This window comes from Natrix helvetica, assembly GCF_964273705.1.
Source record: "Natrix helvetica genome assembly, chromosome: 2".
Lineage (NCBI taxonomy): Eukaryota > Metazoa > Chordata > Lepidosauria > Squamata > Natricidae > Natrix > Natrix helvetica.
Genome location: NC_138552.1, coordinates 292,294,430 through 292,308,350, shown reverse-complemented (window position 1 = coordinate 292,308,350; position 13,921 = coordinate 292,294,430). Strand labels below are relative to the sequence as shown.

At 45.1% G+C, this 13,921-nt stretch overlaps 1 protein-coding gene across 1 annotated transcript in view; it reads left to right on the top strand.

The window, feature by feature from the left end:
• Positions 1 to 13,921, top strand: part of TBX2 (T-box transcription factor 2) — a 57,314-nt gene that overhangs the window by 23,811 nt on the left and 19,582 nt on the right. Inside the window, exons 5-6 of the mRNA XM_081945934.1 lie at positions 5,200 to 5,369; positions 11,979 to 12,604. Coding sequence (XP_081802060.1) covers positions 5,200 to 5,369; positions 11,979 to 12,604 — 796 coding nt within the window. The remainder of the gene's footprint in view (positions 1 to 5,199; positions 5,370 to 11,978; positions 12,605 to 13,921) is intronic.

The window sequence follows — 13,921 nt, the reverse complement described above, 5'->3', positions numbered from 1 at the left end:
TAGCAGTCTTCCAATATCTCAGGGGCTGCCCCAAAGAAGAGGGAGTCAAGCTATTCTCCAAAGCACCTGAGGACAGAACAAGAACCAATGGGTGGAAACTAATCAAGGAGAGAAGCAACTTAGAACTGAGGAGAAACTTCCTGACAGTGAGAACAATTAATCAGTGGAACAGAAGTTGCCTCCAGAAGTTGTGAATGCTCCAACACTGGAAGTCTTTAAGAAGATGTTGGATAGCTAGCTATTTGTCTGAAACGGTATAGGGTTTCCTGCCTAGGCAGGGGGTTGGACTAGAAGACCTCCAAGGTCCCTTCCAACTCTACTATTGTATTGTATTATTGTAATTGCTGGATTTATATCCAACTCATTAAATTGCAGAGAAAGGGAAGAAGGGGGGGGGGAGAAGAGAGAAGACAAGATTATGAGTGCTATGACAGCAGTCTTCCAATATTTGAGGGGCTGCCACAGAGAAGAGGGGGTCAACCTATTCTCCAAAGCACCTGAAGGCAGGATGAGAAAATAAGTTGCCCCCCTCCTCTTTGTGGCAGCCCCTCAAGTACTGGAAGACTGCTATCATGTCTCCCCTAGTCCTTCTTTTCTCTAGACTAGCCAAACCCAAGTCCTGCAACCATTTTTTAAAAAAAAAACAAGTTTTATTGACTTTTACAAATTTTCCAAGGAAAAAGGGTTCAAAGGGGTATCATAACCTTTTGACAGCTACATCGTGTGGGGGAGAGCAGTCCCCCCAAGTCTCACAGCTTTTACAAACAAGAGTTAAAAAGAAAAACCTCAACATTTGAATAGATATTAGCAGTTTTGAGTTTAACACTAAATCAGGGGTGTCCAAACTGTTGGGAACTTTAAGACTTGTGGACTTCAACTCCCAGAATTCTGGGAGTTGAAGTCCACAAGTCTTAAAGTTCCCAAGTTTGGACACCCCTGCACTAAATCATCAGTATATTTCAATCATTTTCTTTTGTATCACTTCCGTAAAGGTACATTATAACAACAATTGCAATAATGTTTCAAATCACTTTCCTGAGTCTTCTAATTGTTGCATCCTCCCCTCCCCCGCCTGCTGCCAGAGCCTCAGCCCCTCCCTCCGTCGTCTCTTGTGTACCATCCCCCATTTCATCTAGGAGAGCATTATGTTTTTTAGTGAAAGCCTCCGCCTCCATAACTGTGTTGATTCTAATTCTGCTGCCCTCCCAGAAAATCAACATGCCTTCTGGTAATAGCCACCTAAACCAGACCCCTTTGTTATCTGCAACCATTCTTTTTTTTTTTCCCAAAAAAGTTTTATTGGTTTTTTAAAACATTTATAAGGAAAAGGGTAAGTGGAATGGTATACAAATTTTGGCAGTTGCAAGTATGGCAGATGCCCCCTCCCTCCAAACTCATAAGGTACATCTATGTATAAAACATTAATACAAAATCGTATAAAATCAGCATATCACTTCTATAAAGATATTTCAATCAGCTTATATATTATAATATATAGTCTAGGTATAATTTCATTATTACTTTCGGTCTGTTTATAACAGTCTGTGATTTTCTTACTCATTTTTGTGATCTGAGCTTTCTTAATGTTGCCCCTTCTCCCCCCGCTGGCAGAGCTCCAGCCCCTCCCGTGTCCTGTGTGACCGTTGAAAAATCTTCTGTTTTTTCTAGGATCGCTTTATTTTTTTCCATAAAGGCCTGAGCCTCTATGGGTGTATTGATTCTAATTCTTGTCTCCTCCCAGAATATCAGCATCCCTTCAGGCATCAACCATCTAAACCACACCCCTTTCTGGTATAATTTATTCGCCAATTGCAAATAATTTTTCCTTTTCTCCCTAATTTTTTTGGGGATCTGTTTCAAGATGGTTATCTCCCTGTCATGATATGTCAATGCTTGCCCCCTTTGTACCCCCAGAATTGTGTCTCTTGTGCTTTTCCTAAGAAATTTGATATGGACCTCCCTGGGCACATTGTGTGTTCTGGCATATGCTGAGTTCACTCTATAGACCAGGTCTATCTCCCATTCCATCTGTTGTCTATCTTTGTGTATGTATTCAGCTAAGATATTAGTCATGATGTCCCTTATATTTTCCCCATCTGCTTCTATAACATTTTGAAATCTAAGATAAAAGGACATTCTCTCAAACTCTGTTTTCATTTGTTGGATATCAAGTTCTTTGTTACCCTTCTGCAAAGCTTCTACCCCCCCCCTCGCCTCCGCCACCCCACCCTCCACGAGGTCCAGTCTCTGTGAGTTCTTATAAATTTGGACTTGATTCTCTTTAATTTCCTCCTTCATTTCCTTTAATTGTTTCTTAATTTCTTCCTGGCCTTGTATGAGTTGCTGAAGCATTTGTTGCAAATCCATCTCTGTACTCTTGGGTTGCATCAGTTCTGTAATCTTTGACTGTGTGGCAGGACTGGATGTTGCAGATGTCGGTGCAGAGGTAGCAAAACCAGGTTTTCCAGGTGGTGGTCTTTTTGGAGACATAGTTTATAAAACAGAGAGATCAGTCAGTGTAGAGACTGGACAGCTGAAGAAGTAGAGCAGGCAGATGAGTTCAGGAGGCAGAAGATCCAAGCAGCTGGGAGTTTCTTTAGTCAGTCTAGCAATAGAGAAAAATTTTCTCTCCAGAGGGTTCAGAAAATAGCAATCCACAAGAGATTCTTCTGGGTGGCACGGAGACAAAGACCGGAAGCCTGAGTTTTAAAGGTGGAGTCAGGTTTCAGAGTTCATGAAGACAACGGAAGTGTGCCATCTTGCCCTGCCAGCTTTGGGCTCAGAGGCATAGCAAACTTTTAAAAGTTCAGAGAATTCTCAGTTCACCCATAAATTCTGGAACTAAGTCCAATGAAAGTCACTTTTACAGGGGTGAGGCATCATTAGTTGGCTCTCCCCCCTCCTCCTTTCCCTGGGGGCGAAAGCAGAATCTTTTCAAGCCGCTTGTCCAAGGGGGGGGGGAAATCCCCCTCCCTCTAGCCGCACCTCCAGCAAGAATCCGAAAGTTAAACTTTTTAAAAAAGCTGAAAAGTCCATCAGTTCAAAAGAAAGGGAATGAAGAAAGGAAGCCTCTCACCATACCGCCGCTGCTTCGTTCAAAAGTGCGTTCTCCGATCGGCATGGAGCGAGACGCATACGCGCCCTCCAAAACTGCTCCCCGATGCCTAGAACGAGGCGGAGAAGCCCCCGCCAGCCACCACCGACGCCAGGACCCTCCGCGAGCCGCTCCCTCGGCAGGACGCCTCTCCGGCGTCCTGTGCTCCCCCCAGAAGCGGGGGAAGCCCACCGGGAGAGCGGGAGCAGGCAAAGGCTTGCCTGTCGCCGTAGCCGCCGGAACCGGAAGTCCTGTTATCTGCAACCATTCTTCATATGTTTTAGTCTCCAGGCCTTTAATCATTTTAGTTCCTCTTCTCTGCGCTTTTTCTAAACTCTCAACATCTTTTTGGTCACGTGGTGGCCAAAACTGGATGCTGTATTCCAGGTGTGGCCTTACTAAGGCTTTATAAAACGGCACTAATACTTTGCGTGATTTTGATTCTGTGCGTCTGTTTATGGAACCAAGGATTGCATTCGCTTTGTGTAATTGTATTAGCACAAAGAGAGACCTAGCCTAGAACTAACGTGAAATTTTCCGTCAGTGAGAACAATTAATCAGTGGAACGACTTGCCTCCAGAAGTTGTGAATGCCCCAACACTGGAGCTTTTGAAGAAGAGATTGGACAACCATTTGTCTGAAATGGTGTAAGGTCTCCTGCTTGAGCAGGGGGTTGGACTAGAAGACCTCCAAGGTCCCTTCCAACCCTATTGTTCTATATTCTGTTAAACCCTACACAGAGTTTGACTCAACATTAAAAGCACTGCCTTAGCTAAAGAGGGTGTCTTCAGTTAAAGCACAGCTTCTCGGGTCCCTAAACTGCTCTGCTACCCACAAATAACATGTTCTATTAAGGTAAAGGTAAAGGTTCCCCTCGCGCATACGTGCTAGTCGTTCCTGACTCTAGGGGGCGGTGCTCATTTCCATTTCAAAGCCGAAGAACCAGCGCTGTCCGAAGATGCCTCCATGGTCATGTGGCTGGCATGACTAAACACCACAGGCGCACAGAACGCTGTTGCCTTCCCACCAAAGGTGGTTCCTATTTTTCTACTTGCATTTTTTACCTGCTTTTGAACTGCTAGGTTGGCAGAAGCTGGGACAAGTCGCGGGAGCTCCCTCCGTTATGCGGCGCTAGGGATTCAAACCGCTGAACTGCCAACCTTTCTGACGGACAAGCTCAGTGTCTTAGCCGCTGAGCCACCTATGTTATATTAACCAAGGCTAAATTTTTAGCACGGAGGAAAATAAATGAGGGCTGAACTTGTGAAGGGAAAGGAGCAGGCATGAAATCCTCTTACCTTCGCTACCGGTTTGTTACCAGGAGCGCGTGATGACAGGTGGGTGAGTGGGCGGAGCCTCCCGCCGCCACTACCGATTCGCCTGAACTGGTGTGAACTGGTAGAATATCACCTCTGGAGAGGAGATTTGATTTTTTGCTCCAGATTCCATAGCAGTCAGTAACCCAGTAGCAAATGGCACCACGGTGGCCATTTTGGCTCTCGAAGAAACTAAGCAGGGAGTGGCCCAGTTAGCCATTGGATGGGAGACCACCAGTTAATCCCTCATATAAGGCTGAGAAATGAAGCAAGAAAGAAAGCAGCGTCAAGCCCCTTCCACACTGCCGTTAAGCATATCATATGGATTTTTATTTTTTGAGCAGGAGTCAGTTTTCCTCAAAAGTGCCTCAGCTTTAGTGAGGTGATGTCCATTTCCGGTTCGGTTCGGACGTTTTGGAATCCCCTGGGTTTTGTTTTGACCTTGAGAAGTAGAATATCGATAGTAAGGCCTGGAAAGGACCTTGGAGGTCTTCTAGTCCAACCCTCTGCCCAAGCAGGAGAGACTATACTAGCCTCTCAACCTCGGCTACTCGAAGATGGGTGGACTTCAACTCCCAGAATTCCTCAGACAGCTTTGCTGGCTGGGGAATTCTGGGAGTTGAAGTCCACCCATGTCTGAGTGATGGAGTGATGGAGTAATGGAGCACCAGAAATTCTGGAGAGGAGAAGGAAGTTAGGGGGTGGGGGTGGAACTCGGATCTTCTCAAATGCTGATGCTGAAGATTAAAACTTATCCCCTTCCCCACTTTTATTTTCCCCCACCGAAAGGAAGCAGCTGACTCTGCCTTCCCTGAGGATGTACGAAGACCCCTGCAAGCAGGACAGAGACGGGGGCGAATCTGATGCATCGTCTTGCGAACCTGCCCCAGCGCGAGAATCCCTTCACTCCCCATTGGCGACAACTCCCAGTCCTTTGCGGGTGCACCGAAACAGCAGAGGTGAGGGTGAGCCTATCTGCTTCTCGCGCAGGCCAAGATTTTTCTAATTATGCCTAATTCTGATGGGATACTTTCTTTTTTGCAATACTACTCATAGGTTATTCACACCACTGTCAATACATGGATAACTAAATAAAGCACAACTTTTTTATACCTCTCTGGTATTATACCTAGGAGGAAAATTTCTGGTTTGAATAGTTTGATCTCCCACCATTTGTTCCAGCCATAGTTGTACCGTTCTCCAATATCTTTTTGCCTCGTTGCATGTCCACCACATATGGAGAAAGGTGCCTGGTGGGGTTTTTTTTGCACTTCCAACAATTTGGGGCCAAAATTTTTAAACATTTTTAGAGAGCCGTGCTGGGGGAAGGTGCCATCTGTAAAACGTCTTATTCAGGCCATTGAGAACAACATTTCTGTGGCTAAGTGAGACAGCGGATAAGTGACTTTTGTCCCATTTTACGAACTCTCTTGCCCCAATGGTTAAGTGAACCCCTGCAGTGGTTAAGTCAGTCACACCGTTGTCAATCAGTTCTCGCCTCCCCTTTGACTTCGCTTCTCAAAAGGTCACCCAAGGGGATCAACGGGATGCCCTAAGTGTGAAAAATGGTCATAAGTCACTTTTTCAGTGCTGTTGTCACTTCGGTCGCTAAATGAACAGTTGTAAGTCGAGGACTTCCTGTACACGTGACCTCCAGACGCTGCAACTGTCGTAAGTACATGCCAGTTGCCAAGCATCTGAATTTTTAATCCTGTGATCGTGGGGACGCGGCAATGGTTGCAAGTGTGAAAAATGGCCATAAGTCATTTTTTTCCAGTGACATAACTTTCAATGGTCAAAAGACAAAAGGTTGTAAGGCGAGGACTGCATGTACTGCTGGGTGATCTAACTCCTTCCCAAATTATAATAGTAAGAATCCACCACTCTAACCCAGTTAATTTATACAGGATGTCCTCAACGTATGACCACAACTGAGCCCAAAAATGTTATGATGCTAAGTGAGAAATTTGTGCCCCATTTTACGACTTTTCTTGCCACATTTGTTAAGTGAATCACGGCAGATGTTAAATTAGTAACACCGTTGTTAAGTGAATCTGGCTGCCCCTTTGACTCTGCTTGTCAGAAGGTCGCAAAAGGGAATACTTTCATACTTATGATGGTCATAAGTATGAAAAATGGTCATAAATCACATTTTTCAGTGCCGTTGTCACTTCGGTCACTAAATGAACGGTTGTAAATTCCTGCATTTTGCCAGAGCTGGAAATGCAGCTTCCAAAAGGGTGAGAAGCAGAGATGTTTCTAAGTTTAAACTATGTTTATTCATGGAGGAGAAGGTGAATATTCTTTAAAAAAATAATAATATTGTCTCTGTAGAATTAGCTGTCTGCACCCCTCAATCCAATTTCTTGCTACTGATATAATCTATCTATCGCCCCCTGCTGGTTGTACGAAACTCATTTTATTCTCCTCTGGAATTTTTAAGTCACTTTTCCCCTAAAAACTTTCAGAAAGTGCCCGGAATTCTTAAAATTAGTAAACAGAAGCTTTTCTGATTTTAAAATTAATTAATTAATTAATTAATTAATTAAAATTAATAAACTAGAACAATTAATCAGTGGAACAACTTGCCTCCAGAAGTTGTGAATGCTCCAATATTGGAAGTTTTAAAGAAGAGATTGGACAAGAATTTGTCTGAAATGGTATAGGGTTTCCTGCCTAAGCAGGGGGTTGGACTAGAAGACTTCTAAGATCCCTTCTAACTCTGTTATTCTATTCTATTCTATTCTATTCTATTCTATTCTATTCTATGCTATGCTATGCTATGCTATGCTATGCTATGCTATTCTTACTGTTACTGTTACTCTTACTGTTACTGTTACTCTTACTCTTACTCTTAATTCTATTCTATTCTATTCTATTCTATTCTATTTTTACTCTTACTTCTGTTCTATTTTATTCTATTCTATTCGTCTTTTTTAAGTTCGCACCAAATAAACTAACAATAAATTGATCAAGCTTGCCATCTTTTTACACCTATAAGAGGCAGCAAAAACCTCCAAATCATCACTATATGGAGAGTCCTCCACTTATGACCCCAATGGAGCCCAAAATTTAAGTTACTAAGTGAGGAATTGGTTGAGTGAGATTTTCCCCATTTTACGACTTTTCTGGACATGATCCCGGGACACTGCAACCGTCATAAATGTGAGACGGTTGTCAAGCCTCCGAAGGTAAATCACGTGACCCCCCGGGGAATGCTGCAACGGTCGTTAAGTGTGGAAAAGGGGTTCGGGTTAGAATCTGACTTTCCCCTTGACTTCACTGGCCTGAAGGTCGCAGAAGGGGATGGCGTGACCCCTGGACTCTTGTCCCCTTCCTAAGTATGAAGCCATTTCCAAGCCTCTGAATTTCGATCACCATTTTTTTTGTCAGTGCAACGTTGCCACGGTCATTAAATGAACCGTCGTAAGCTGAGGACCACCTGCCGTTCGCACAGAAATAGGTTTTGAAATGCTGCGACTTCAAAGGCCAAATTGCTTTTTGAGTCCAGAGCATTGCACACAGAACCGCAATCGTTCCTTATAAGCCTCATGTTGTAAGTAATAAGTCAGGGGTGTCCAAACTTGGCAACTTTAAGACTTGTGGACTTCAACTCCCAGAATGGCTGGGGAATTCTAGGAGTTGAAGTCCACAAGTCTTAAAGTTGCCAAGTTTGGACACCCCTGTAATAAGTAAAGGAGAGGCACCCCAAAAATGCGTGGTAGGGTCACAGCCTTGGAGGTTTTTTTTAAATTTATCGATCATATGAAGTCATATTTTAGTTAGGGAGAAGCTGTAAGTCTCAAAAAACTCCTCTTTTATTTTGGCAGACGGGTGATTACCGGACTATTTACTGCAAAAGATCTGATGTTCTCCAGTAAGAAGGAAGCTATTTAAAAAAAGATCCTTTTTCTCCTGAGTCACCAGTCCTTGGCAGAGCTAATGCCAGGCAAAACAGATTGGATCGGGGCTTGCTCAATTTTATTAAAAAGAATCTTTTAAAAAAAAAACCATCTTTAGTTACAACACGTACTTTATTGTAAAGACAAGCTGATAACCCAGCGTTGTCTGGGTGTTTATTTATTAGAGGGGGGAAATGTCTGGACCGAACGTAATTTATAATGTTGGATTTTCCCCCTTACCAGAGGGAGCCCCCTTGTGGAGTCCTGTGAAGCCGTTACCATGGCAACTCCACTGCGCTGTACAGCAGAAGTCATTTATGGCAGTACAGTGGAAGCCATTTGAAGGCACAACAGGCTTTATCTTAACAGAACACCCCCCCCCAGGGGTTTTAGGCGTGTCTTACCCCCTACAATATTTTTCTCCAGAGAGTAAGTCATTAGTGTAGCAAGTTTGATTGAAATTGCTCGAGGCATTCCAGAGTTATGCTGGAAAACACACATACACATACACATTTATATAGAGAGATTAATGCAATTTTGTACATTTATACATTTTACAGTTAGTCTTGGGTTATGACCTCAATGAGGCTGAAAATGTCTGTTGTTAAGTGAGACATTTGTTAAGCGAGTTTTGCCCCATTTTATAACTTTTCTTGCCATAGTTGCCTTCGTAACTTCAAGTGGTTGCTAAAGGAATGGTCATAAGTCGAGGACTGCAGCAGTTCATTTAGTGACTGTTCAAAGTTACAACAGCACTGAAAAATCTGACTTGCAACCATTTTTCACAGTTACGACCACTGCCGCATCCCCAAGGTCATGTGATCAACAGTCAGACTCTTGTCAACTGACTCATATTTATGACGGTTGCTGTGTCCCTGGAATCACGTGATCCCCTTTTGTGACCTTCTGACCAGCAAAGTCAATGGGGAAGCCAGATTCGCTTTACGACCGTGTTGCTAACTTAACAGCTGCCGCGATTCCCTTAACAACGATGGCAAGAAAGGTCGTGAAATGGGGCAAAGCTCACTTAACCAATGTCTCACTTAACAACATAAATTTTGGGCTCAATTGTGGTCATAAGTGAAGGACTAACCTGTAGTTGTAATTTACGTCCATGGATGCACCTGGAATGGATTTCAAATTCCCGGAGCACATTATTATAGCAATAGCATTAGCACTTATACTTATATACCGCTTCATAGTGTTTTCCAGCCCTCTCTAAGTGGTTTTACAGAGTCAGCCTCTTGCCCCCAACAATCTGGGTCCTCATTTTACCCACCTTGGAAGGATGGAAGGCTGAGTCAACCATGAGCCTGGCAGGATTTGAACAGGCAGCCAGCATTCAGCAGAAGTAGCCTGCAGTACTGCAGTCTAACCACCGTGCCCCCAAGGTTATCCTTTTAAAGATATTTGGCCAACTTGTTTTTAAATGGGCACAACTCTTCCAGAAATCTATTTTTCTTGGGACATTTCTAAAGCAAATTTATTTATTTATTTATTTATTTATTTATTTATTTATTTATTTATTTATTCATTCATTCATTCATTCATTCATTCATTCATTCATTCATTCATTCATTCATTCATTCATTCATGCAAAGAGTTTGCAGCATAGTTATCCATTTCTCAGTGTAGCCTGCAACCTGGAGCTTTCCTGGTGGTCTCCCTCCCAACTCCTAACCGTGGTGGCGCAGTTAAGAACCGAGGTGGCGCAGTGCAGTACGGCAGGCAACGTCTGCTGACTGCTGGCTGCCTGCAATTCGGTAGTTCGAATCTCACCAGGCTCAAGGTTGGCTCAGCCTTCCCTCCTTCCGAGGTGGGTAAAATGAGGACCCAGATTGTTGGGGGCCAGAGGCTGACTCTGTAAGCCGCTTAGAGAGGGCTGTAAAACACCGTGAAGCGGTATATAAGTCCAAGTGCTATTGCTATTGCTAACCAGCTCCAACCCTCCTTAAATTCCTCCCTCAAACCAGGTTAATCTGATGCTGCTACAGGCTAAGTTCCAGCTTGCTTGATCCCAGAGAGTGCAGGTTAACCAATATAATAATCACTCAGGGTCTTTGGTTCTCTCTTTGCTTGGTTGTTTTCTGGCAGACGTTTCATTACCAAACTAGGTTACATCACCAAAGCTAGAAGCGTGTGGGATTTACTGTTTCAAACAGCAAACAATTGCCTAGTTGAGGAACCACTCCCACCGACACAGACAGGATAAATCACTAGTATATAAAGAGAGAGGGAACCTCAACCCCTTTGAGCACTGATGATGGGACCTAGTAGGGTCAGGAAACGTCTGCAAGAAAACAACAAGCTCAGAGAGCACCAAGGAGCTTCATCCTTTTGCAGAATCCAAAACACCTAACCCCCCCACCAAAGCCCCCCTTCCCAAGGATGATGGGCCTTGAGGTTCCTCAGCTCTCAGAGAATGCTGTCTCTGGTTTCCAAGTAACACCCCCAATGAAAGAAGGCTTGAGTTTCCTCAAAGTTCCATTTTATGAGAGATGTCATTTTGGCACATCTGGGAGAACCCAAATCTGAAAGCTTCCAGGTTTTCCTCACCCAAATAAAAGTCCAAGCCCCTGCCCAGTACTCACAGGTCCATCCCGTGGCCCAATCAGGCACCATCCAAAACTGGAGATGCCTCCCAGTCACGCCCTTCCAGGTGCAGGGCAAGATGTCCTTGAAACTCTGAGAAGGGAATGTTGTTATGACAATATATATATATATCTCCCATACTCCATATAATTCCCCCTCCCATTTCCCCACAGTAGAAAACGTGGCAGGCCTGAAGGCCCAAATGCACAAGATGGCTTCCGGGCCTGACACGCTGGTTCCTCCCTCTTGCAGCTAAGCTGGTGGGGCTAAACCAGAGGTGGGTTCCTACGGGTTCGGATTGGTTCAGCCGAGTAGGTAGTAACTCGGGCCGCCCACGCATGCAAGCCGGTTCTATTGTGGGCGCCGCCATCTTTATTTTGGGATCTGCGCATGCGCAGAACAATCTCCATTGCAGAAATGTACCGTATTTTTCGGTGTATAAGACGCACCGGAATATAAGACGCACCAAGGTTTGGAAGAGGCAAATAAAAAAAAAAGTATTTGCACTCTGCAGACCTCGCAAAATGGGTCTTTTTTTTTTAAAAGGCATGAATAGCCTTTAGGAGGCTTGTAGAGTGATCCGGGGGGGGTGCGCGCACCCCCAAAACGAGCAAAAAATGGCGCGTTTTTCACAAAAACGGGCCCATTTTTTGTCAAAAAAAAGGGCACGCATAGTCTTCAGGAGGCTTATTGAGTGCTCCTGGGGGCTGGCGGGGGGCAAAAGTGAGCCAAAAATGGCCCATTTTCGCTCATTTCTGCCCTCCCTGGCCCTCAGGAGCACTCTGAAAGCCTCCTAAAGGCTCTACACGTCCATTTTTGTGAAGGGGGCAGGGTTTCGGGAGGCCAAAAATGCTGTATTCAGTGTATAAGACGCACCCAGATTTTCAGCCTCTTTTTTGAGGGAAAAAGGTGCATTTTATACTCCGAAAAATACGGTAATCCCCCCCTTTTGTAACGTTCTGCTCACGCGCAGACCTTTTTAGGTGTAAATGTGCGCATGCGCGAGCCCCGAACCGTCAGTAATGCCGGTAGCAACCTACCCCTGGGCTAAATGTGACTTCTTTCTCCTTGCAGAAGATAAAGGGAGCGACCAAGAGCTGGAGAAGGGGTCGGGGCTGAAGAGAACCAGTCCTGACCTGGCTCCGGCTAGTCCGCCCCATAACCGCAGTCCCGGCTTGCAGGCGGACGAGCGGAGTAAAGAACGGGCCAAAGCAAGCGAGGCCTCCAAGGACGGCGGTGGCGAGGCAACCCTCTTCACCCCTCTGGCCTTGGAGAAGGAGAAGCTGGAGGGCAGAAGGAAGGAGTCCCTCCTGCAGCCGCCCCAAGAAGGATCCAAAAAGGAATTGCCTGGAGATTGCGCCCCGGTGGGGTGCAGTAGCAAGGAAGCCTACTCCCCTTTGATGGTGCAAACCGACAGCCCGCCGCACTTGAATCCAAGTCACCTACAGAGTTTGGCGCTCTCTGGCCTCCACGGTCAGCAGTTCTTCAACCCTCTGGGCGCCAGTCAGCCTTTCTTTCTTCACCCCACGCAGTTTGCCATGGCGCCCGGAGCCTTTTCGGCGATGGGCATGGGACACTTGCTGGCTTCGGTGGCAGGCGGTGGGAGCTTGGAAAACGGGGGACTCTCGGCTCCACAAGGCACGGCGGGGACCACGGCCCCATTCCCCTTCCATCTGTCCCAGCACATGTTGGCTTCTCAGGTAAGGGGGCAAGGAGGGGAGGGGGCAAAGGGCTGATCTCCCTTTGTGAGGGGCACCTTGGAGTCCTAGTGGACAATCATTTAAATATGAGCCAGCCATGTGCAGCAGCTGCCAAAAAAGCCAACACAGTTCTAGGCTGCATCAACAGAGGGAGAGAATCAAGATCACGTGAAGGGTTAATACCATTTTATAAGGCCTTGGTAAGGCCACACTTGGAATACGGCATCCAGTTTTGGTCGCCACGATGTAGAAAACATGTGGAGACTCTAGAAAGAGTGCAGAGAAGAGCAACAAAGATGATTAGGGGACTGGAGACTAAAACATATGAAGAACGGTTGCAGGAACTGGGTATGTCTAGCTTAAGAGAAAGAAGGACTAGGGGAGACAGGATAGCAGTCTTCCAATATCTCAGGGGTTGCCCCAAAGAAGAGGGAGTCAAGCTATTCTCCAAGGCACCCTGAAGGCAGGAGAAGAAGCAATGGGTAGAAACTAATCAAGGAGAAAAGCAACCTAGAAGTAAGGAGAAATTTCCTAATAGTTAGAACAACAATTAAACTTGCCTCCAGAAGTTGTGAATGCTCCAATATTGGACGTTTTTAAGAAGAGATTGGACAAGAATTTGTCTGGAATGGTATAGGGTTTCCTACCTGAGCAGGGGGTTGGACTAGAAGACCTCCAAGGCCTTTTCCAACTCTGTTATTCTATTCTACTCCCCTCTTCTGCTCAGGATGGAGCCAGTCAAGGGCTAGATTTACAGTGCTGCGTATAATGTGTCACCTTTAATTTAGGTGGACTTCAACTCCCAGTCTAGAAGAACGTAGAACATAGATTCATAGGGCTGGAAGGGACCTTGGAGGTCTTCTAGTCCAACCCCCTGCTCAGGCAGGAAACCCTATACCGTTTCAGACTAATGGCTATCCAACATCTTCTTAAAGACTTCCAGTGTTGGAGCCTTCACAACTTCCGGAGGCAACTTCTGTTCCACTGATTCATTGTTCTAACTGTCAGGAAATTTCTCCTCAGTTCTCAGTTGCTTCTCTCCTTGATTAGTTTCCACCCATTGCTTCTTGTTCTACCCTCAGGTGATTTGGAAAATAGTTTGACCCCCTCTTCTTTGTGGCAACCCCTGAAATATTGGAACACTGCTATCATGTCTCCCCTAGTCCTTCTTTTCATTAAACTAGCCATGCTCAATTCCTGCAACCGTTCCCCATATGTTTATATGTACGGTATATATTTTTAAAGTATGTTTATATATAAGTAGTCCTGGATTTACAACCATTTGTTTAGTGATTGTATGAAGTTACAACAGCCCTG